An 18,165-nucleotide genomic window follows, 5' to 3' on the forward strand; every position below is an offset into this window, starting at 1 on the left:
GAGGGGAAGCCAGCACTGGCTGGGGTCGGAGGGGGTGGCCCTCTGGGTCAGTACACGCCCTGTCCCTCCTGAACGGAGGAGCCTCTGAGCCTGCGCTGACTCCCCAAACAACACACCTGAACAACAGCATCAAGGCTTGCAAAAACGTCCTGAAGTTGTTGTGCCGGTTGATGCTGGTGTCATCATCCAGGGCAATATTTCCAAAAACCTGAAATGAGAAAGAAGGCTGCAGGCTGGTCCTGTTGGGTCCTCAGGAGCTGTGGCCAGGCAGAAGAGGATATGTGCACGTGAGGACCCACAGGGCACAGGACGCTGCCCTTAGCCACCACCACTGCGGCAGGGGGTGGAGGGGTCAGCACTTCCAGCCGAACACGTCACTGCCCCGCCCCCCCCAGCTCCGCATCTCTACACCTGCAAGTCCGCATGCCGGGTAAAAATGCCACCCGGAGCTAAGTTTACATGGGCTGCGCTATATATAAGACAGGAAGCATTTGAAATTTCACCCTGTCATCAATGACTCCGAAGCAGTAATTTTATTGGTAATAGCTATGAGGTCAACTTGAAAGTTTCTTTCTAAATTTCTGTGCAAATATCACAACGGGGTTTTTATCCATTTTAATTGATTTATTTTTAGGGTTAGGAATGCAAACAAGTCAGTAACTGTACTTGGCTTAAAATCTGGAATCTGGCTGAAAAATTTATGAACTATCACATATTCACCAAAAACAAAGACCAGTGACCCTTCTGGTCTTATAAATTCCCAAACCAAAGCAGGCACAAATATATATATTTTTTAAATAGCATCAGATCTCAGCAAATTTTAAAGGAAGAGAACCTTTTCAATCCCTGAAATAGAGTTTAAAAATCAGTTTTCAGCTACCCTTTAAGACAATGGCTTCTCCCACTATAATTTAACATTTGGATCCATCTCCCATCCTACTGTTGAAAAGTGGCCAGATGCCAAAGATTTAAAACTGGAACGCTGCTTTGTCTTTTAAATGTTTTTCCAAGTAGCTGACAAAGGGTTCTTTGGCAAAATAAAGGCATTCTAACTTATCCAAGCTGAACTTGACAGTACAGTGATCTGGTGTGATCCTGTTGACTTTTTTCTTCTGTAATATATAACTTCCTGTAAAGGATCAGGTCAACTCTCTGGACTAACAGAATGACCAGCTGGTGCTTTGCAGGCCACTCAGCACCAGGCAGATGTGCTCAAAAGCTCCACCACCATGGGGGCCCGGCACCCAATCAAACATGCCCATCAACACCCTAACAGCCCAATGGGGTTCCACTCAGGAGCACAGCAGAGCATTTTCCCACAGACGGTGGAGCTACGCCTCACTAGTGGACTCTGGGTGACAGGACCAAACCCGTGGTGCCCAGCCTCTGTGTCCTTATCGGTAGAACAGCCTTTCTGAGAATTAAGTTCATAAAGTGCTTCAAACATAGAAATGTTCCCCAAGTGCCAATCTGTCATTGATACCATTTGATGACCATGATCAGTGCCCTTCTGCCCCAGGGCACAGGGGCCCCTTCTGCTCCCTGTCCCATCAGCCGCACCCACCTGCATGCCGATGATGGCGTAGATGAAGAACAGCATGGCGATGAGCAGACACACGTAGGGCAGGGCCTGTGGAGACATACAGAGGACAGGGCAGCTCCAGGGAGGGCTGCCCAGCTACCTTGCTCGGGCCTCATCTGCAGAGTGGACGGTGGCCGGGTCTCTGGGGCCACCCAGACCCCAGCGACCGCAAATCCACCCCCACTGACCATGAAGCCCCTCCACCAAGAGACCGCCTCAGTTCCTTCGTCTATAATCAGTCATAGAACCCACCTCAGAGTCAGTGAGCATTACCAAGATGCTCTCTGGATCACTTAAAATGTCTTTGTAAACTACAATAGGATAACGGGTGCCAACAAGGAGCCTCCACGAGGAGGGGCTGCTCTGGTGGCGAGGAGGAGGTGGTGGCCACAGCACTGTGCATCACACAGGGGAGGGTCAGGGCACAAGGGCCGTGCCTGGGCTTCACCTTGAAGGACTGGACGAAGGTCCACAGCAGGATGCGGATGGTGTAGCCTTGGCGCAGCAGCTTGATGAGCCGGGCAGCACGGAAGAGGCGGAGAAAGCTGAGGTTGATGAAATTGTTCTGTAGGGAAGAGAGGCTGTTCTCTAACCTGCGGAGACCAGCCTCCTGCAACTGCAGGTGCTGCTCCCCACCCACCTCTCCCTGGCGTGCTGTGGTCCCGAAGAAAAGTGCATACAAAGAGAGATCGAACAAAACGTCACTGCTCTACAGTATAAGCAGCAATCGGCCACCAGAAAACCTTCCAAAAGTAAAGCTTGTCATTGCAAATCACTTCTCATGCAGCAAATCAAAGAAACCCCTCCGCTTTAGGCCCCCCTGCACCCAACAGGGAGGGAGAGAGAGAAAAATTCTCAGAAGCAGCTCCTTGCTGCCAGGTGGAGCCAGGAGACCAACTGTGGATGGGCCTCTAACACTGACCGCCTCTTGCAAGACACAGCCAAGCCATCCAAGTGCCGGGCAGGGCTGCTTCTTCACCGAGAGCCTCTGAAGGGCCCTTCACTTCTCCATACGGCTAGCAAAGCCCCTGCTGCCTGGGACCTGGCAGAGGGGCAAACATCTCTTCTGGGGCTGCTCCTGGTGCCTGCAGACAAGTCACCATAGGAAGGGTAAGTGTTGGCGATCCTGCTGCCCACACCACGGAAGCCACTTATGAAATCCGCAAATGGTCTCAACTCCAGAGATCCCAGGGTATCTAACACTGCTCCCTCATCCAAGAGGTTCAAAATCAAGCACAAAAAGAAGCAATAAACTCTGGACTCCACAGATTACCTGGGAGGGAGGCTTCCACCCTGGCCCAAGGGCGCCTTGAGTTATTGGCACATCCCTTTCAGGGAGCACGGCTCTGGACGATGTCCATGACGTGGGGGTGCTTGTGGCCCTGGGCAGTCTCCCACCCTCTGTCTGCTTGGAGACCAGGTGCCCGCACGCAGCCTGACAGCAGCTTCCTGCCACTTTGGTGTTTTAACATATGCAAGCAGCTCAGGCCTAGGCACATCGTATCACCAGATTCAGTGGTCAGATGAAGAGAAAAGAACACGACGTGTTGAATGAGAGCAGCAGTAGGAGAGCACGTGCAGGAGGCATGGGGAGCCTGGGGAGAGCTGGCCGCCCTCCCTCCAGGGCTGCCCATCTGCTCTAGGCTGGGCTGAGGCCTTTGGTGGAGAGGCAGGTCTCACTCTTACTTCTAAGGACAGTGGCCCCAACCCAGCCCTTGTCTGCCTCTTCAGTTCCCACCGGGGTGGCTGGAGACTAGACTGTCTCTGCTGGAGGGCTAGATGTCGGAGCCATGGGGTGGGAGGTCTGGCAGTCACAAGGAGGTGCTGACTGTGGTCCAGATCAGCAAGAAGGCAGGAGTGGACCTTGAGGTGTGACCCTGGAGGGCACACAGTTTGCCTAGAGCTCCCTCACCTGCTTGTGCTGGGGAAAGAGAATCTCAGTGGTACAGGATGGCCAAGAGACATCCACCCCTGCCCCATGGGCCCCAGGTTCTCAAATGAGCCAGTCACCTCGGGAGGATGGGCACAGAGATGGAAGGGAGACTTTGTCTACAGTGCTGGGAAATCCTTTGTACAAGACAATAAAGCAGAGGAACGGGAGGGAGCTTCCAAGGGCCCGGCCTCTAAAGCACCTGCTCACTTGGGTCTGGAGGGGCCAAGACTGTGATAACACAGTTATCATTTGCCCAGCCCAAAGCACTCTTCTCAGGCCACTGGCACAGACGAGAAGATTTCCTGGAGATATTGGGGAAAATCGAGGCTCTGGGTGAGAAAGAAGGGATGGAAGACAAGGCAGGGGAAGGCACTGTCCATCCACATGGTGCATGAACGGAAAGCTCAACAAGTCACCTGCTACGTTTTGTTGAGACTCAAGTTCTCACCCCTCCTCCCAGATGTCTTTTCTCGGGGCTCCCGTGGGCATTCGGGAGAGGGGTGGGGGTGGCAACAGACAGCCAGCCCTAGAGAGCCATGAGGATAGATGGCGACAGCAGCCACAGATACTCTGAGCACAGTGTGGCAGCCAGAGCACTCCGTGGCTGTGCCCAGGGCGGGAGCTGCCAGGCAACGCCATGCGAGCGCATGCAGGAGAGCAGGGGGCAGCAAGCACACGGCAGCCTCCCACGGCTATGCACAGTCGCCTCTGGCCTCGGCCAACCCCTCGGAGATGGACATAGCTTGCCCCATCCTCCCAGAGTCCGTGGTTTCTGTCACACCAGAGAGCACCTACTACTTCCCCTACTACTTCAAAGCCAGGCCCTTCCTTATTGCCATCTGCCTCTGCATCAGGACAGGTCTAGAGCACCCCAAAGATGCATCATCGCACCTCTCAATGTGGTAGCTGATTCACCTTGAGGGTACACTGGTCCCTGGTTCCTTTGAGCCCCTTGCTTCCTCATCCACAAGATGGAGACATTAGGACATTGTGCCCAGACGGTGAGGAGTCCGAGATTTAAGGGATTTAAAGGTACGCCGGGCATTGTGAAACATGGCCCCCACAAAGGGGATCAACAGGCCTCAGACCCGGATCGGCATCTCCTGCATCCAAGTACATCACTGTTTCCAGTCAGGGTCAAGCAAAGTGACCTGTGCACATCTGCTGGGGGCCACAGTCTATGCTGCAACAAACTGCTCTCCTAATCAGCTTTGTTCTCATGGGACGATGATGAAGAAAAGCAAAGCTCTGTATACCCCAACATGCGCAGCATGTCAGGTGATGATGTGTGCTCTGGAGGATGAGGAAGGGCACGGGGGGAGGGGGGTGCTCTTCCCAAGTGGACGGGAAAAGGCCACGAGAAGGCCTGAGTGAGTCGAAAATTTCTGTGGCGTCAAATGGCATTTTCTCACAACTCAAGATCTTCTGCTCTACTTGTGAAACACTTTATCATTAATGTTCATTTTGTAACAGGAATCTCAAATATTTGCTACTTTATGTGAATTTCCAATGATGCCTGGGTGCAAGAGCCCTGAGCTTCACTGTCTCTGGGGGCAGACCCTCTTCCCACTCCATCAGGCCTTACACCACCCTTTTTTGAATCATGAAGACAAAATCTCCAATCCCCTCCAGCCCTGAGACCCAGAGAGGGTTCCCTATGGAAGGGCATGTCCAGGGAGAATGTTACAGGAGACATCGTCAGAGGCCACCGGGGAGAACCAGCCTTGTATGTTGGTACAGTGGGGAAGGGAGCAGAAGGAAGACGGTGCAAGAGAAACCATGGACTCTGTAGGATCAGGTCCAAACTCATGTCCTACACAAATCTCCCCAATTCTGAGCCCGATCCCGACAAGAAACACTGGGCACTTGGCCACTTCACTCAGGGGACCCTACACCTCCTCTCTAGACCCAAGGCCAGCTCCTGAATCCAGTGGCTCCTGGGAGGGCCTTCAGAAGCCCCTGCTGGACCCCAGGAGCCGAGAAGAAGAGGCCAGAGGGGATGGGTGTACTGCCAGTCTCTGACCACACCCCTCAGGAAGGCAGTGGTGAGGGGCCCCAGGAAATGGAAGGAAGAACAGAAGGAGAGCAAGCAAAGCAAGGAGTTTTAAGAACTGTTGAAAGTCATGAAACCAACCGTTTCCTATATGTGACGTTTTCATGGATGGATATTTGCATATTATTTACAAATTGGGATGTTTGAGCAGCAGGTGCGCAACATACAGATGGAGACATGGTTTTTGCATTGTCTGTTGGTTGGATGGCGTGAGTCAGCAGGTAGGTTAAGGTAAATCAAGAACAAAAACAGAAAACAAAAGAGAAAATGAGTCATCAACACAAGCAAAAACTCAAACTTTGAATACCTCACTGGAAAATTTGAGGATTTTAGTAAACTTTGCATATTTGGCTTAAAATGCACCAAATCAAAACATATTTTTGAAATCTGTAGGTTATGCAGACAGGGTGGCATTCATTTGCATTCCTGTTTGTAATACAAATCCAAAGATGACTCACAGACACTTATTTTTTTATTTCCAGGCAAAGAAATCAATGTCAGTTTTATGCTTGCTTGGGAATCCTGTCTCTACGTGACCCTCGTTAAGACTATTACTCTATTTTGATTAAGTTGGTGGTGGGAACTGACACTCATCTTTTTGCCTAAGGAAAAAAAAGTACATCACAAAGTAACATCTGAAGTGACTACAAACGAACAAAAATAAAGACACCACTAATCCACATGACGACTTCCTTTCATCTTTTCCCCTCTCGGCAGGACTGGGTGAAGGACTGAGCTCCGAGAGCACCAGCGGCCAGGGCACAGCAGACCTTCCAAGCCAAGCGGCTCCTCAGCCCTCCCACCGGCCCTGCTAGGCATCGGGGGCCGACGGCAGCGGCCATGGAGGGCTTATTTGAGGCAAGGTCTGATACAACCACAAGCCCCCTTGGCCTTGCGCGTCCAACAGCTGAGGGACAGACACTGGGCTGCTCCAGCCACCTGCGCTACAGAAGGTCTCTGCCTTGTGTGCGGGCCTCTTTGGAGGTGGAGGTTTCCCTGCAAGACAGCTGGGCGTCGTGCTCTCTGCATGTCTGGCAACCCCCACCCTTGATGCCTGCTCATCAGTCTGCCCTCTTGGGCGAGGAGGCACACACATGAGGAAACCCCCAGAGCTGTGCCCTTGCAGACAGGACTGCACTGTCTGGATCCCTTTATCCAGGGAACAAAGATGCCTGTGTCCAAGGATGGGGCCCGTAAGGATCAGCAGCCAGCTTGCTCCTCCCAGAAACCACACTGGTACGAACTATTTCTGGATGAGAAGCACTTGGGCAATGCCACAATGCCAATGGTTGGTGTGACAGAACATCCTTGGTTTTTGTGTGAAAATGGCAGCTCAGAACTTTCCCCGCATTATTTGGATTACTAATTTTTTAAAACCATAAAACATACCACATACACAAAAGAATATGTATAAATATGTGTACGGATGCACATTTTCAAAGAAATATCATAAAATGTCCATATATTCATCACCCAGCTTAAAGAAAACAGAATGTTACCATTACTTTTGAAGCCTGTCCTGTCTCCCTTTCTCCTCCCCAGATGTAGTTGCTACCCTTAATTCTTGTTAATAATTGCTTTTCTTTACTGTCTTATGACAAACTCTTAAAATGCGTTATACTTGACTTTTCTTAGCCTTTTTAATGGGACGCTACCGTATGCAGCCTTCGCGGACTTGGGCAAACTTGTGCTGACGGCAAGCAAACTCTGCTTCTGAAAAACATCCTTCTTGATGTGGAGACCACCACCCTCCAGTGCGTGTGGCACTTTACTACGTTCACGTCCCCTAACAATCAGTGCGTTCCGCTGCTACTGTGAACAAGGTAGCCACGACCCTCTGTGTGAAAGTGTCTGCAGGTCACCTGCTCAGACACCCTCTGGCTTATGTGTCTAAGTCGCTGCAGGCATGCATATGTCCAGCTTTCCAGGGACTGCCACACTCTTCCGAAAAGGTTGTCCAACGAACACCCCCCAGCAGTAGCGTGGAGGTTCTGGCTGTCCCACTTGCTAACCATTGCCATGGCTGGAATTCCTGTTTGACGTTTGACAAACCGGAGAGTGTGAAATGGTATCTCAGTGTCATTTCACTTTACATTTCTTTAATTTCAAATAAGGGTGAGCAGCTTTTCCTATGCTAATTGGTCATTTCTGTTTCTTATTCTTTTAGTAAAATGCCCAATTATGCCTTCAGTTCATTTTTCCATTCGGTTGCTTTTGTTTTTCTTAATGATTCACAGAAGAGCCTTGCACATTCTGCACACTAACCTTTGCTAATGGTTTGGATAACCTCTCTGCCCTCCGGCCACACCTTTGTCACTAAATGTTGGTGCATCATAGAACTCAGTAGCTCATTCTTTTCTCTCCTTTACTGATCTCATTCAGTCTCATGGATCTGATATCATCTCATATGCTCATGGTTCCCAATCCTATGACACTGGCATGAATCTCTTCTCCAAACTCCAGGCCCATCTGTCCAATGGCCTGTTGGATGATTCCTTCAGGGAGGCCAACAGGCAACTCAAATCTAACATGTACAAACTGCATCCAGTCCACATGTACAAACAGTCCACAACAAACCTGTTCCACCCACAGTCTTTCCCATTTCAATTAATGATAATCGACGTTCCCAAGTGCTCAGACTTTGATGCCATTCTTGCTCAACTTTCACAGAGACATGTGGCCCATCTGCAGCTCTACTGGAAAATACATCCAGAATGATGGTCTCTCACCTTAGACCCTCTGCTGGGCTCCCTGCTGTGGCATTCAGTGGCACTCCCATCCTCACAGGCCCAATACTCAATTGTCAGCATCCACATCACTTTTCCTTGAGAATTTTCCCAGGCCAGGACATGAGAATTAACATTCTCTGGCCCCCTCTCCCCAGCAGCCTTCAACTAGTAGCTAACAGCACTTGCTGAAAAATACCCCAGTCACCCCGCCCCTTGCGGGGATAATGGAGGCTCAGGGCTCCCAGTGAGGACCCACAGTGGTACCCGGCTTCTTAGGACCATGTACTGGCTGCCCCCCTCCCTGGCCCACTTCCTTGTTCCCCTAGTATTCCAGGGATCACCTCCCAAATAAATGACTTGCATTGAACTCCTGTCTTGGGGTCTGTTTCTGGGATAACCCAACTAAGCCCTAACTTGCCTAGCTGCTTCTGCCTGTGCCCTGCACTCTATTCTCAGCCAGAGGTTTGGTCTGAAAAGCCAGATGATGTCACTCCTCTTCCTACCTCACTCAAAATAGAGGACACAGTCTCATGACAGGTGGCCCAGTGCCCCAGGCCTTGCACCTTTGCTGCACCTGTCTTCCTTAGCTCACTCCTACCCCCAACATATCATGGGATGATCACTAAAGCCAGGAGGAAAAACTCAAGCCTGTTACATGAAGTGGTTGTCTCAATACATTGGTGTCACTAGAACCCCACACAGAGACGAGCTGGAAGACAGTGGTGAGGCAGAGTTCTAGGTGGTGAATCTAGCAGCCATGGCACGGATGGAGAAAGAAGTTGCCTGTGGTATGGATTACAGGACCTTATGCAAGAGCTAAAGCTTGGCCAGGGCTCCGGAGGGAACAAAGGTTGGGGAAAGGCATCCAGATGGGCCTAGGGAATGGAGGCGACATGCAGGTCCTTGTATTACACATCAGTGTCCACCACAGAGCATCCACAGCTGTAGGGGCACTAAAAACCAGGCCTTGAGATGGTTTGCCCAACAGATGACAGCCAGCCTCTATTCTCACCAGCCCCAGTGTTCACATAGTAGATCCCTGAATGGAGTGACCATGATGGCTGAGATGAAGGCCGTGCCTGAGCCCATGGATGGGCTGATCCAGCCATGACCACTACTAAACACCCAGCCCACTATGAGAAGTCAACGAGGCCTCTACAATGCACCATGCTTTAGGCTGTCAGCCAGCCCCTTGGTGGTAATTTGCTTCCATGAGAATCCTTTCACCTGGAAATGGCAGTGATTTGTCTCTACTGGGATCACTCATACTCTGGGTGTGGGTTTGTCTTTGCCCATGGAATACCCTGGCCCACACCAGTACCAGGGATTTACCTATATTGGATTCCACATAACATCGACTCTAAACTGAGCAAGCAGAAGCAGGTACAAAAGGAACAGGTGACTCGGGATCCACAGGCATATAATATTCAACATCATTCAGGAGGTGGAAACCTCATAAAACACTGAAAAAGCCTCTTAAAGACACAGATTAAATGCTGGCTTGGTGATGTACCTCACAGGGTTGGGATATTGTCCTTCAAGATGAACTGACAAACAAGAGATGGTACTGGGTGTCCAACTGTCGCACAGATCCAGAAAGCAAGTGGTGGAAGTAGGGGTGGCCCCTCTCACTATCCTCTAGCAACCCAGGTCAGACTTTGTTCTCATCATCTCCATAAGTTTAGGTTTGGCAAATCTAGAGGTCCTGGCTCAAGGGGTAGGGAAGGCTTCCACTGTGGATCACCAAAGTCATGGTGGGCCCCTGTCACTTGTGCTCCTCATGCCGTAAGATCAGCAGGCAGAGCAGAGTTTCTAGGCTGGCCAGGGTACTGGATGCTGGGAATGGAGAAGGGCAGAGCTACCATTACATAGGGTAGGAAGAAGTCTATCTGGAAATCAGGGGGTTCACTAGGGCCTTTCTAGTGCTCTATGACCAGTCTTAATTACGACTGGACTACTATGGCAGCCAGAACCACACAAGGGTGTGACAAGCAGGGACTTGGGCTTCATAGGGTGACAGTGTGGGCTGCCTCATCCCGTCCAGCAACTAGAGCGGCAGAAGGCTGGCCACCAGTAAGGGGACCCCAAAAGGGGTTAGGAAGAATAAGTTAATGAACATCAACTTAACCCAGACTAGCTCTAGCTGGTTACCAACCCTCTTCTCCCACACATCGTGACCAGCATCATCCTGAAGAAGGAGGGAAGTGAACCCAGTGTGAGACGTGGGCAGAGCTGAGTGGGGCCAGGGTAACAGCAGACACTCGTGCACTCCAGTGCGGTGCTGTTACCAAGGAGTCTGATATTCCTTCCTCCCCAGTGGTGCCAGAGCCTGCTTTGCCTGCACGTGGGGTGCACTCAGAAGGGCTGGAGGTATCTGACAACTGCAGCCCCCAGGTGCAGCCCTTAGTGGTGGACTAATCCGTACAGAGGCATGAGCTCTGCAGCTCTGAGGGGTGACCACCCTGTCTCCAAGCCCCCGTCGGGGATGACCCAGATGCACCCCGGCACTTGGCTCCAGATCCATTTCTGATCCCCCTTCTCTTAGCTGTCCATTTCCCCAAACTTCCCTCTCATGGTCTTGCCCGGGAGTGCTTCCTAAGAAATGACTTGTACAAGAACCCCACCTTAAGTGTCTGCTCCTAGAGAAGTCATTTAGGACTGAGATGAGATTTTTTGCCATTTAATGCTGACATAATGCATTGTACTCAAAGAATATTGCTTTATGATTCAGATTCCTTGAAATTTGTTGAGACAATTTCATATTTTAGCACTTGGTCAGTTTTTACATATAATCTGTGTACGTTTGATATGAATGAGTATCTCATTTTATTTACACACACACACACGTAAAACAAACCTAATATTCTAAAATATTCTAAATTCTTGTTGGTTTTAGTTCATATACTTTGGTGCCAAGTTGTTAGATTTGTCAGACACACACAGATTTAAAAGATTCTTGTCTTCCTGGTCAGTTGTTACAATGAAGCTCCCAGGTGACTCTCAGACCACAAGCCTAGAAGACCTTTTGGAAACCACTTTCTTCTCCAAGAGAAAGCATTTCCCAAGACAATACCCAATCCCCAACTCCACCTCTGGAGAGGAGCCTCCTTCTTTCCAGGGGCTCCTGGGGAACTCTGGCAAGAGAGAAGGGGCTAACACTCAGGACCTGGAGGCGCACTGAGGAGCACTGCCTGGAAGGAAACCATTCTGGGGCCCTGCAGGAAGGACAGGAAACACTACTTACCACAATCTCTGTTACTAAAATATCAGTAATACTTCCCAACACGGTGACAAAGTCAAAGACATTCCAGGCATCTGTGAAATAGTTCAGGAGAGAAAAAAGAGCAGTTACTGCTAAAGGCTGGTAAGGGTTCTGCCAGGCAAGGAGTTGCAGGAAGTACCCCTAATCAAGAAAGGAGCAAAGGGACAGATGGGCCACCCAGGGGGGACACCACAGCTGAGTAAGCAAACACCTGTGGGTCTGGGCAGGTGCAGAACTGAGAGCTGTGTGTCCAAAGAGGAGGAGGCTGGCCCCGCCTGTCTCCAGGAACTGGGCTGGGGCAGAGCTCAGGCAGCTCAGGCTATTGGAGCAGCCCCTTCCTCAGGAGTCCCCGCAATGTCACATTTGCTCTGGGGGCTTGGGGAATTCCCAGCTCTAAGCTACAAGTCCCTGAAGATCCCCCCTACAGAGAGGGAGCCAGAATGCAGACCACCAAAAGGCCAAGAGGGAGCCAAGGCACCTACCAGCACCCCAAAAGCGATGATCTTCAGCACGCATTCCATGGAGAACATGGATGTGAACACAATGTTCAGGCATTTCAACATTAGCTCATATTCATATGGTGCGTCACAGAACTGCACGGGGAATAAGTGCCATTGGCTGCAGGTTCGGCTGCCCCAAGACACCCCAGCCTTGACCTCCTGCCAGAGCAGAGAGAACTGCACGCCTGCCCAGGGTAGGGATACCCATCCCTGCTCTCCCCGTTTCCTCCCAGGACACTCTCACCATCTCAGCCCACAGAGAACCCAGGGCACTGGGCTTCTGTAGGCATCCCATGCTGACCAGGACGTGATCAGCTGCAACGATGGCTCTCTCTCTCTCTCTCTCTCTCACACCCCAGCTGGCACCCACTGTCCCCCGTGCTGGGCCAACATACCTTCGTCATTAGCACCACTGTGTTGAGGGCGATCATGGCCATGATGAAGTACTCGAAGGGAGGCGAGACCACAAATGTCCATGTCTTGTACTGGAATGACTGCTTGTCCTGGGGCATGTACCGTGTCAGGGGCTTGGTGCTGATGGCGAAGTCGATGCAAGCCCTCTGCCCAGGGACAAAGGAGCACTGAGAACATGGTGGGGTTGGGGGGAACCCCACATGCAGCACCCACTGCACCCCACACCTGTCTCTTCCATCCTCGCAGGCAGCCCTGACCAGCCACACTCGGTCCCTCCCTGCCCCTGTGCTGGCCACCAGCTATGCGGTGATGAGCGAGTCCCATGCGGAAGGGAACTCCAGTGGTTCTGCCCATGCTGCCCATCAGGGGAGCCCAGCAGAGCATCCAATGCACACGTGCACATGGGGCAGAAGAGGGAGCCACCCACCTCCTTCTTCTCCAGGCTGCATTCAGACATCACCTTGTCCCCCTGCTCCTGGAAGGTGATGATGATCAAGGCCACAAAGATGTTGACGAAGAAGAAGGGGAAGACCATGAAGTAGACCACATAGAAGATGGACAGCTCCATGCGGTACCCAGGGCTTGGGCCCTGCTCCTCACAGGTGGCATCCACAGAGTGTTTCAGGACCCTGCACCAAGGGCAAACACCAACTGTCAGGGGGACCCCTGAGGAAAGAGCCATGGGAAAGTCAAGACCTGTATCACAGGTGAGGCTTGCATATCTGAGCCCAGAGATGGCAAGAGGAAGGGGATGCTCAACACTGCGGGCCCCAGGACCGCAGTCTCCTGAGGTAGACTACCCTCCCTGTAGGGCTTGTTCTCAGGGCTGTTGGAGGGCCATCAAGGGGAGGTCTCCAGGGACGGGAGGTCCTAACCCCAGGACAGGTGGAGGCCCAGGAGTTCTGCCCTGCCCTGCTTACTCCTGGCTCACACCTGCTCAGGCCCAGCTCACCAGTTCATACCCAGCTTCACCTGCCTTTAAAAGTCCTGGGCTTCTGGCACAGCATTGACCCCACCTTCTGAGTGGTGGTCCTCCCAGCCCCAAAGGAAGTCCCCAGTCATCCAATGTGGCACTGAATACATACATCCCTCTGTCTACCCTTAACTGAGACCAGAAGGGTAGCACAGGGAGACACCAAATAGACCCATCCTCCCTCTGGCCTTCAGCCACTCAAAAACGATTTTCAAGAGATCACTATGCTGTGTACTTTGTCTTAATCTCGTCCACTTTCCAGGTTGCCCGCTCCTAGAAGGCAGAGCCATGTCTTACCTGGTGGGTGCAAGAGCGTATGGTGTATTTGCTGGAAGACTAGAACACAAACGATGCAGAGTTTGAGACTCCCTGCCCAAGCTGCCCCTCTGCTCTAGCATGATCTGCTACAAAGAGCCAGTGAGCACTCACATGGGCCACCCTTCTCCTGTGGACACTGTGAAGAGTGTCAGCAGAACCCAGAGCACCCGTACCCTAACCCGTACCCTAACCCTAACCCATACCCTAACCCTAACCTGTACCCTAACCCTAACCCATACCCTAACCTGTACCCTAACCCTAACGCATACCCTAACCGTAACCCATACCCTAACCCGTACCCTAACCTTAACCCGAACCCTAACCCTAACCCATACCCTAACCCTAACCCATACACTTACCCCTAACCCCTAACCCTAACCCTACACCCTAACCCTAGGCCCTAACCCTAGGCCTTAACCCTAACCTTAACCCTAGGCCCTACACCCTAACCCCTATGCCCTAACCGCTACGCTCTAACCCCTAGGCCCTAACCCCTACGCCCTAACCCCCATGCTCTAACCCCTAGGCCTTAACCCCTAGGCCCTAACCCCAACCCTACGTTGGCTCCTGAGTGCTTTGTTCCCTAGGGCTCGCTCCAGAGCAATACCAGAGGACTCACCTTCCACCCAGAAAGAAAGCCCACTGTTTGGAACTCCAGAAAGGATTCACAGCAGGAGAACGAGGCATGCCCATTCCAGCGAACCCACACTTTCAGCGGTTCCCTGGCCAAAAAGAAGAGCAAGACACTCATGCTGACCCACGCCCTTGACCCCCACCGCCAGGAACCTCGACGGAGCGCTGGCACATCAGGCCTCCCGTGTCCCTATGTCCTAACACTCAGCCTAGGTTGGCTTCTGAGGGGTCAGTCCCCAGAACCTGGCTACAAAGCCCCAAAGATTCGGGACACCCGAGCAGTATCGAGGGACTCAGGCTGCCACCCAGAAAGTAAAGGCACCATTTGCACTCCTGAAAGCAATCAGAGCAGGAGGACTCTGAATGCCCATTCCAAGGAATGCACAAATTTTGCGCCCTCTAGCGGCAAACCCTGAGCCTGACATTCAACCTCACCCAGGCCCTCAAGACAAACGTCCAGGGAAGCAGGCCACAGTGCTGGTACATCGGGCCTGCCGTGCCCCTAGGCCCTAATCCTATCCCTCGCTGGCTTCTGAGGGCTCTGGCCCCAGAGGCCTGGCTCTAAAGCCACGGGGATAGGGGTTCACCTTAGCAATACCAGAGGATTCACCCTGTATCCCAGAAGGAAACTGCACCATTGGGAACCTGCGGCAAAGGTTTCCGAGTAGAACTCTGCATGCCCATCCCAGCGAAATGCCACTTTCAACGGCCCCCTGCCTGCAAACCCCGACCTGACTCTCACCCTCACCCACGCCCCAACTCATATCCCCTGCCCCCCAAAGGTTGCCCCAGCGTGGGCAGATCAGGGCTGAAATGACCCTAGGCCATAACCCTATCCCTAGGTTAGCTTCTGAGCGTCTGTCCCAAGAAGCCTGGCTCCAAAGCCCCCGGGATGGCAATAGCTAAGCGACACCAGAGGGCTCAGCTTGCCAAAAAGAATTCAAAAACACTACTTGGAATTCCGGAGAGCATTCAGAACTCGAGAACTCTGAATGCCCATCCCAGCCACCGCACAAATTTGGTGCCCTCTGGCGGCCAACCTGAGCCTGACACTCAACCTGACCCACGGCCTCAACTCAGACCCAGGGAAGCGCCTGTCATGCCCCTAAGCCGTAAGCCTAACCCTAGGTTGGCTTCTGAGCGCTCTGTCCCCAGAGCCTGGCTCCAAAGCCCCAGGGATCTGGGACACCTGACCAGTGCCAGAGGACTCAGCCTGCCACTAAAAAGGAAAACGTGCCATTGGGAACTCCAGTAAGCATTCCGAGCAGGAGAACTGTGCCCATCCATCCCAACGAACCCCAAGTTCAATATGCCCAGGCTGCAATTCCTGAGCCTGACATTCCGCCCTGACCCATGGCTTCAACTCTGACCCTAGGAATCTCATCACAGAGCCGGCACATCAGGCCTCTCATGCCCCTAAGCCTAACCCTAGGTTGGCTTCTAAGCACTCTGTCCCTAGAGCCTGGCTCCAAAGCCCCAGGGCTTTGGGACACCTGACCAGGACCAGAAGATTCTGCCTGCCACTAAAAAGGAAAACGTGCCATTGGGAACTCCGGTAAGCATTCAGAGCAGGAGAACTGTGCCAGTCCATCCCAACGAACCCCAAGTTCAATGTGCCCAGTCCGCAATCCCTGAGCCTGATGCTCCCCCAACCCACAGCCTCAACCCAGACCTCAGGAAGCTCATCACAGCACCGGCACATCAGGCGTGTCATGGCCCTAAGCCCAAAGACTAACCCTAGGTTGGCTTCTGAGTGGTCTGTCCCCAGAGACTGGCTCCAAAGCCCCAAGGATTCAGGACACCCGAGCAGTATCAAGGGACTCAGGTTGCCACCCAAATGGAAACCCCGCCACTGGGACTCTGGAAAGCATTCAGAGCAGAACTCTGAATGCCCATCCCAGCGAAACTACACTTTCTGCACCCCCTCGCGGCAAACCCTGAGCCTGACACTCAACCTGACCCCCACCCTCAAGACATACAGCCCATCCCAAGCTCGCCACAGTTCCCGCAGACCAGGAGTGCCGTGCACCTGGGCCTTAACCCTAACCCTCACTTGGCTTCGGAGAGCACTCTCCCTAGGTCCCTGGCTCCATGCCCCGGGGATTTGGGCCACCTGAGCAATACCAGAGGACTCAGCCTGACACCACAAAGCAAAATGCGCCATTTGGCACTTCTGAAAGCACCGGGAGCAGGAGAACTCTGCATGCCGTGCCCCTAGGCCCTAACCCCAAGCCTAGATTGGCTCCTGAATGCTTTGTTCCCGGAGATCTTGCTCCAGAGCCCCAAAGGCAAGGGACACCTGAGCAATACCAGAGGACTGAGCTTGCCACCCAGTGAGAAACCCCACCGTCTGGAACTCCGGAAAGGATTCACAGCAGGAGAACGCTGCATGCCCATCCCAGCGCACCCACCCTTTCAGCGGTTCCCCGGCCGAAAAGAAGAGCAAGACACTCACGCTGACCCACGCCTTCAACCCTCACCCCGGGAACCTCGACGCAGTGCTGGGAGGTCAGGTCTCCCGTGCCCCTATGTCCTAACCCTCACCCTCGGTTGGCTTCTGAGGGGTCAGTCCCCAGAGCCTGGCTCCAAAGCCCCACAGATTCGGGATACCAGTGCAATATCGAGCGACTCAGGCTGCCACCCAAAAGGAAAACGCAGCATTTGGAACTCCGGAAAGCATTCAGAGCAGGAGAACTCTGAATGCCCATCCTAAGGAATGCACAAATTTTGCATCCTATGGCGGCAAACCCCGAGCCTGACACTCAACCTGACCCACGCCCTCAAGACAAACCCCCGATGCTGCCATGTCCGGCCTGCCATGCCCCTAGGCCCTAACCCTATCCCCTGCGGGCCTCTGAGGGCTCTGGCCCCAGAGGCCTGGCTCTAAAGCCACAGGGATCAGGGGCACCTGAGCAATACCAGAGGATTCAGCCTGTCTCCCAGAAAGGAACCGCACCATTGGGAACTCAGGGCAAAGCTTTCCGAGTAGGAGAACTCTGCGTGCCCATCCCAGCGAAATGCCACTTTCAAAGGCCCCTGCCCGCAAACCCTGAGCTTTACACTCACCCTAATCCCATGCCCCCAACTCAGATCGCCCGCCCCCCGAAGCTTGCCCCAGCGTGGGCAGATCAGGGATGAAATGACCCTAGGCCGTAAGTCTATCCCTAGGTTGGCTTCTAAGTTTCTGTCCCCAGAAGCCTGGCTCCAAAGCCCCTGGAATGCCAATACCTGAGCGACACCAGAGGACTCAGCTTGCTGAAAAGAATTCAAACACACTACTTGCAACTCCGGAGAGCGTTCAGAACACGAGAACTCGGAATGCCCATCCCAGCCAACGCACAAATTTGGCGCCCTCTGGCGGCCAACCCTGAGCCTGACACTCACCCTGACCCACGCCCTCTAGACAAACCCCACTGAGAAGGCTACAGAGCTTGCATGTCAGGTCTGCCGTGCCCACAGGTCCTAACCGTCAGCCTACAGAGGCATCTGAGGGATCTGTCCGCAAAGGCTGGCTCCAGCAAGACCAGAAGACTCAGCCTCTCACCCAGAAGGAAAACACGCCATGTGGAACTCAGGCCAGCGTTCAGAGAAGGAGTACACTGCATGCCCATCCCAGGGATGCCCCAGGTTCATCGGCCCCTTGGCCGCAATCCATGAGCCTGACACTCATCCTGATGAACGCCCTTAAGTCAAAACACCCGTACCTTGCCACAGCGTCGGCACTTCGGGCCTGTCATGCCCCCATGTCCTAACCATGATCCTATGGAG

General features: G+C 52.8%; 1 protein-coding gene across 1 annotated transcript in view; it reads right to left on the reverse strand.

The window, feature by feature from the left end:
- LOC114202272 (voltage-dependent N-type calcium channel subunit alpha-1B-like) overlaps nt 1-18,165 on the reverse strand; it is an 82,164-nt gene that overhangs the window by 30,741 nt on the left and 33,258 nt on the right. Inside the window, 8 exon segments of the mRNA XM_088018669.1 lie at nt 117-208; nt 1,565-1,630; nt 2,031-2,147; nt 11,542-11,648; nt 12,038-12,152; nt 12,455-12,619; nt 12,901-13,102; nt 13,876-13,938. Of these exon segments, the coding sequence (XP_087874795.1) occupies nt 117-208; nt 1,565-1,630; nt 2,031-2,147; nt 11,542-11,648; nt 12,038-12,152; nt 12,455-12,619; nt 12,901-13,102; nt 13,876-13,938 (927 nt within the window).

The sequence above is a fragment of the Eumetopias jubatus genome, unplaced genomic scaffold, assembly GCF_037043125.1.
Source record: "Eumetopias jubatus isolate StellerSeaLion01/CBP00866 unplaced genomic scaffold, mEumJub1_p1.0 scaffold_14, whole genome shotgun sequence".
NCBI classification, from domain to species: domain Eukaryota; kingdom Metazoa; phylum Chordata; class Mammalia; order Carnivora; family Otariidae; genus Eumetopias; species Eumetopias jubatus.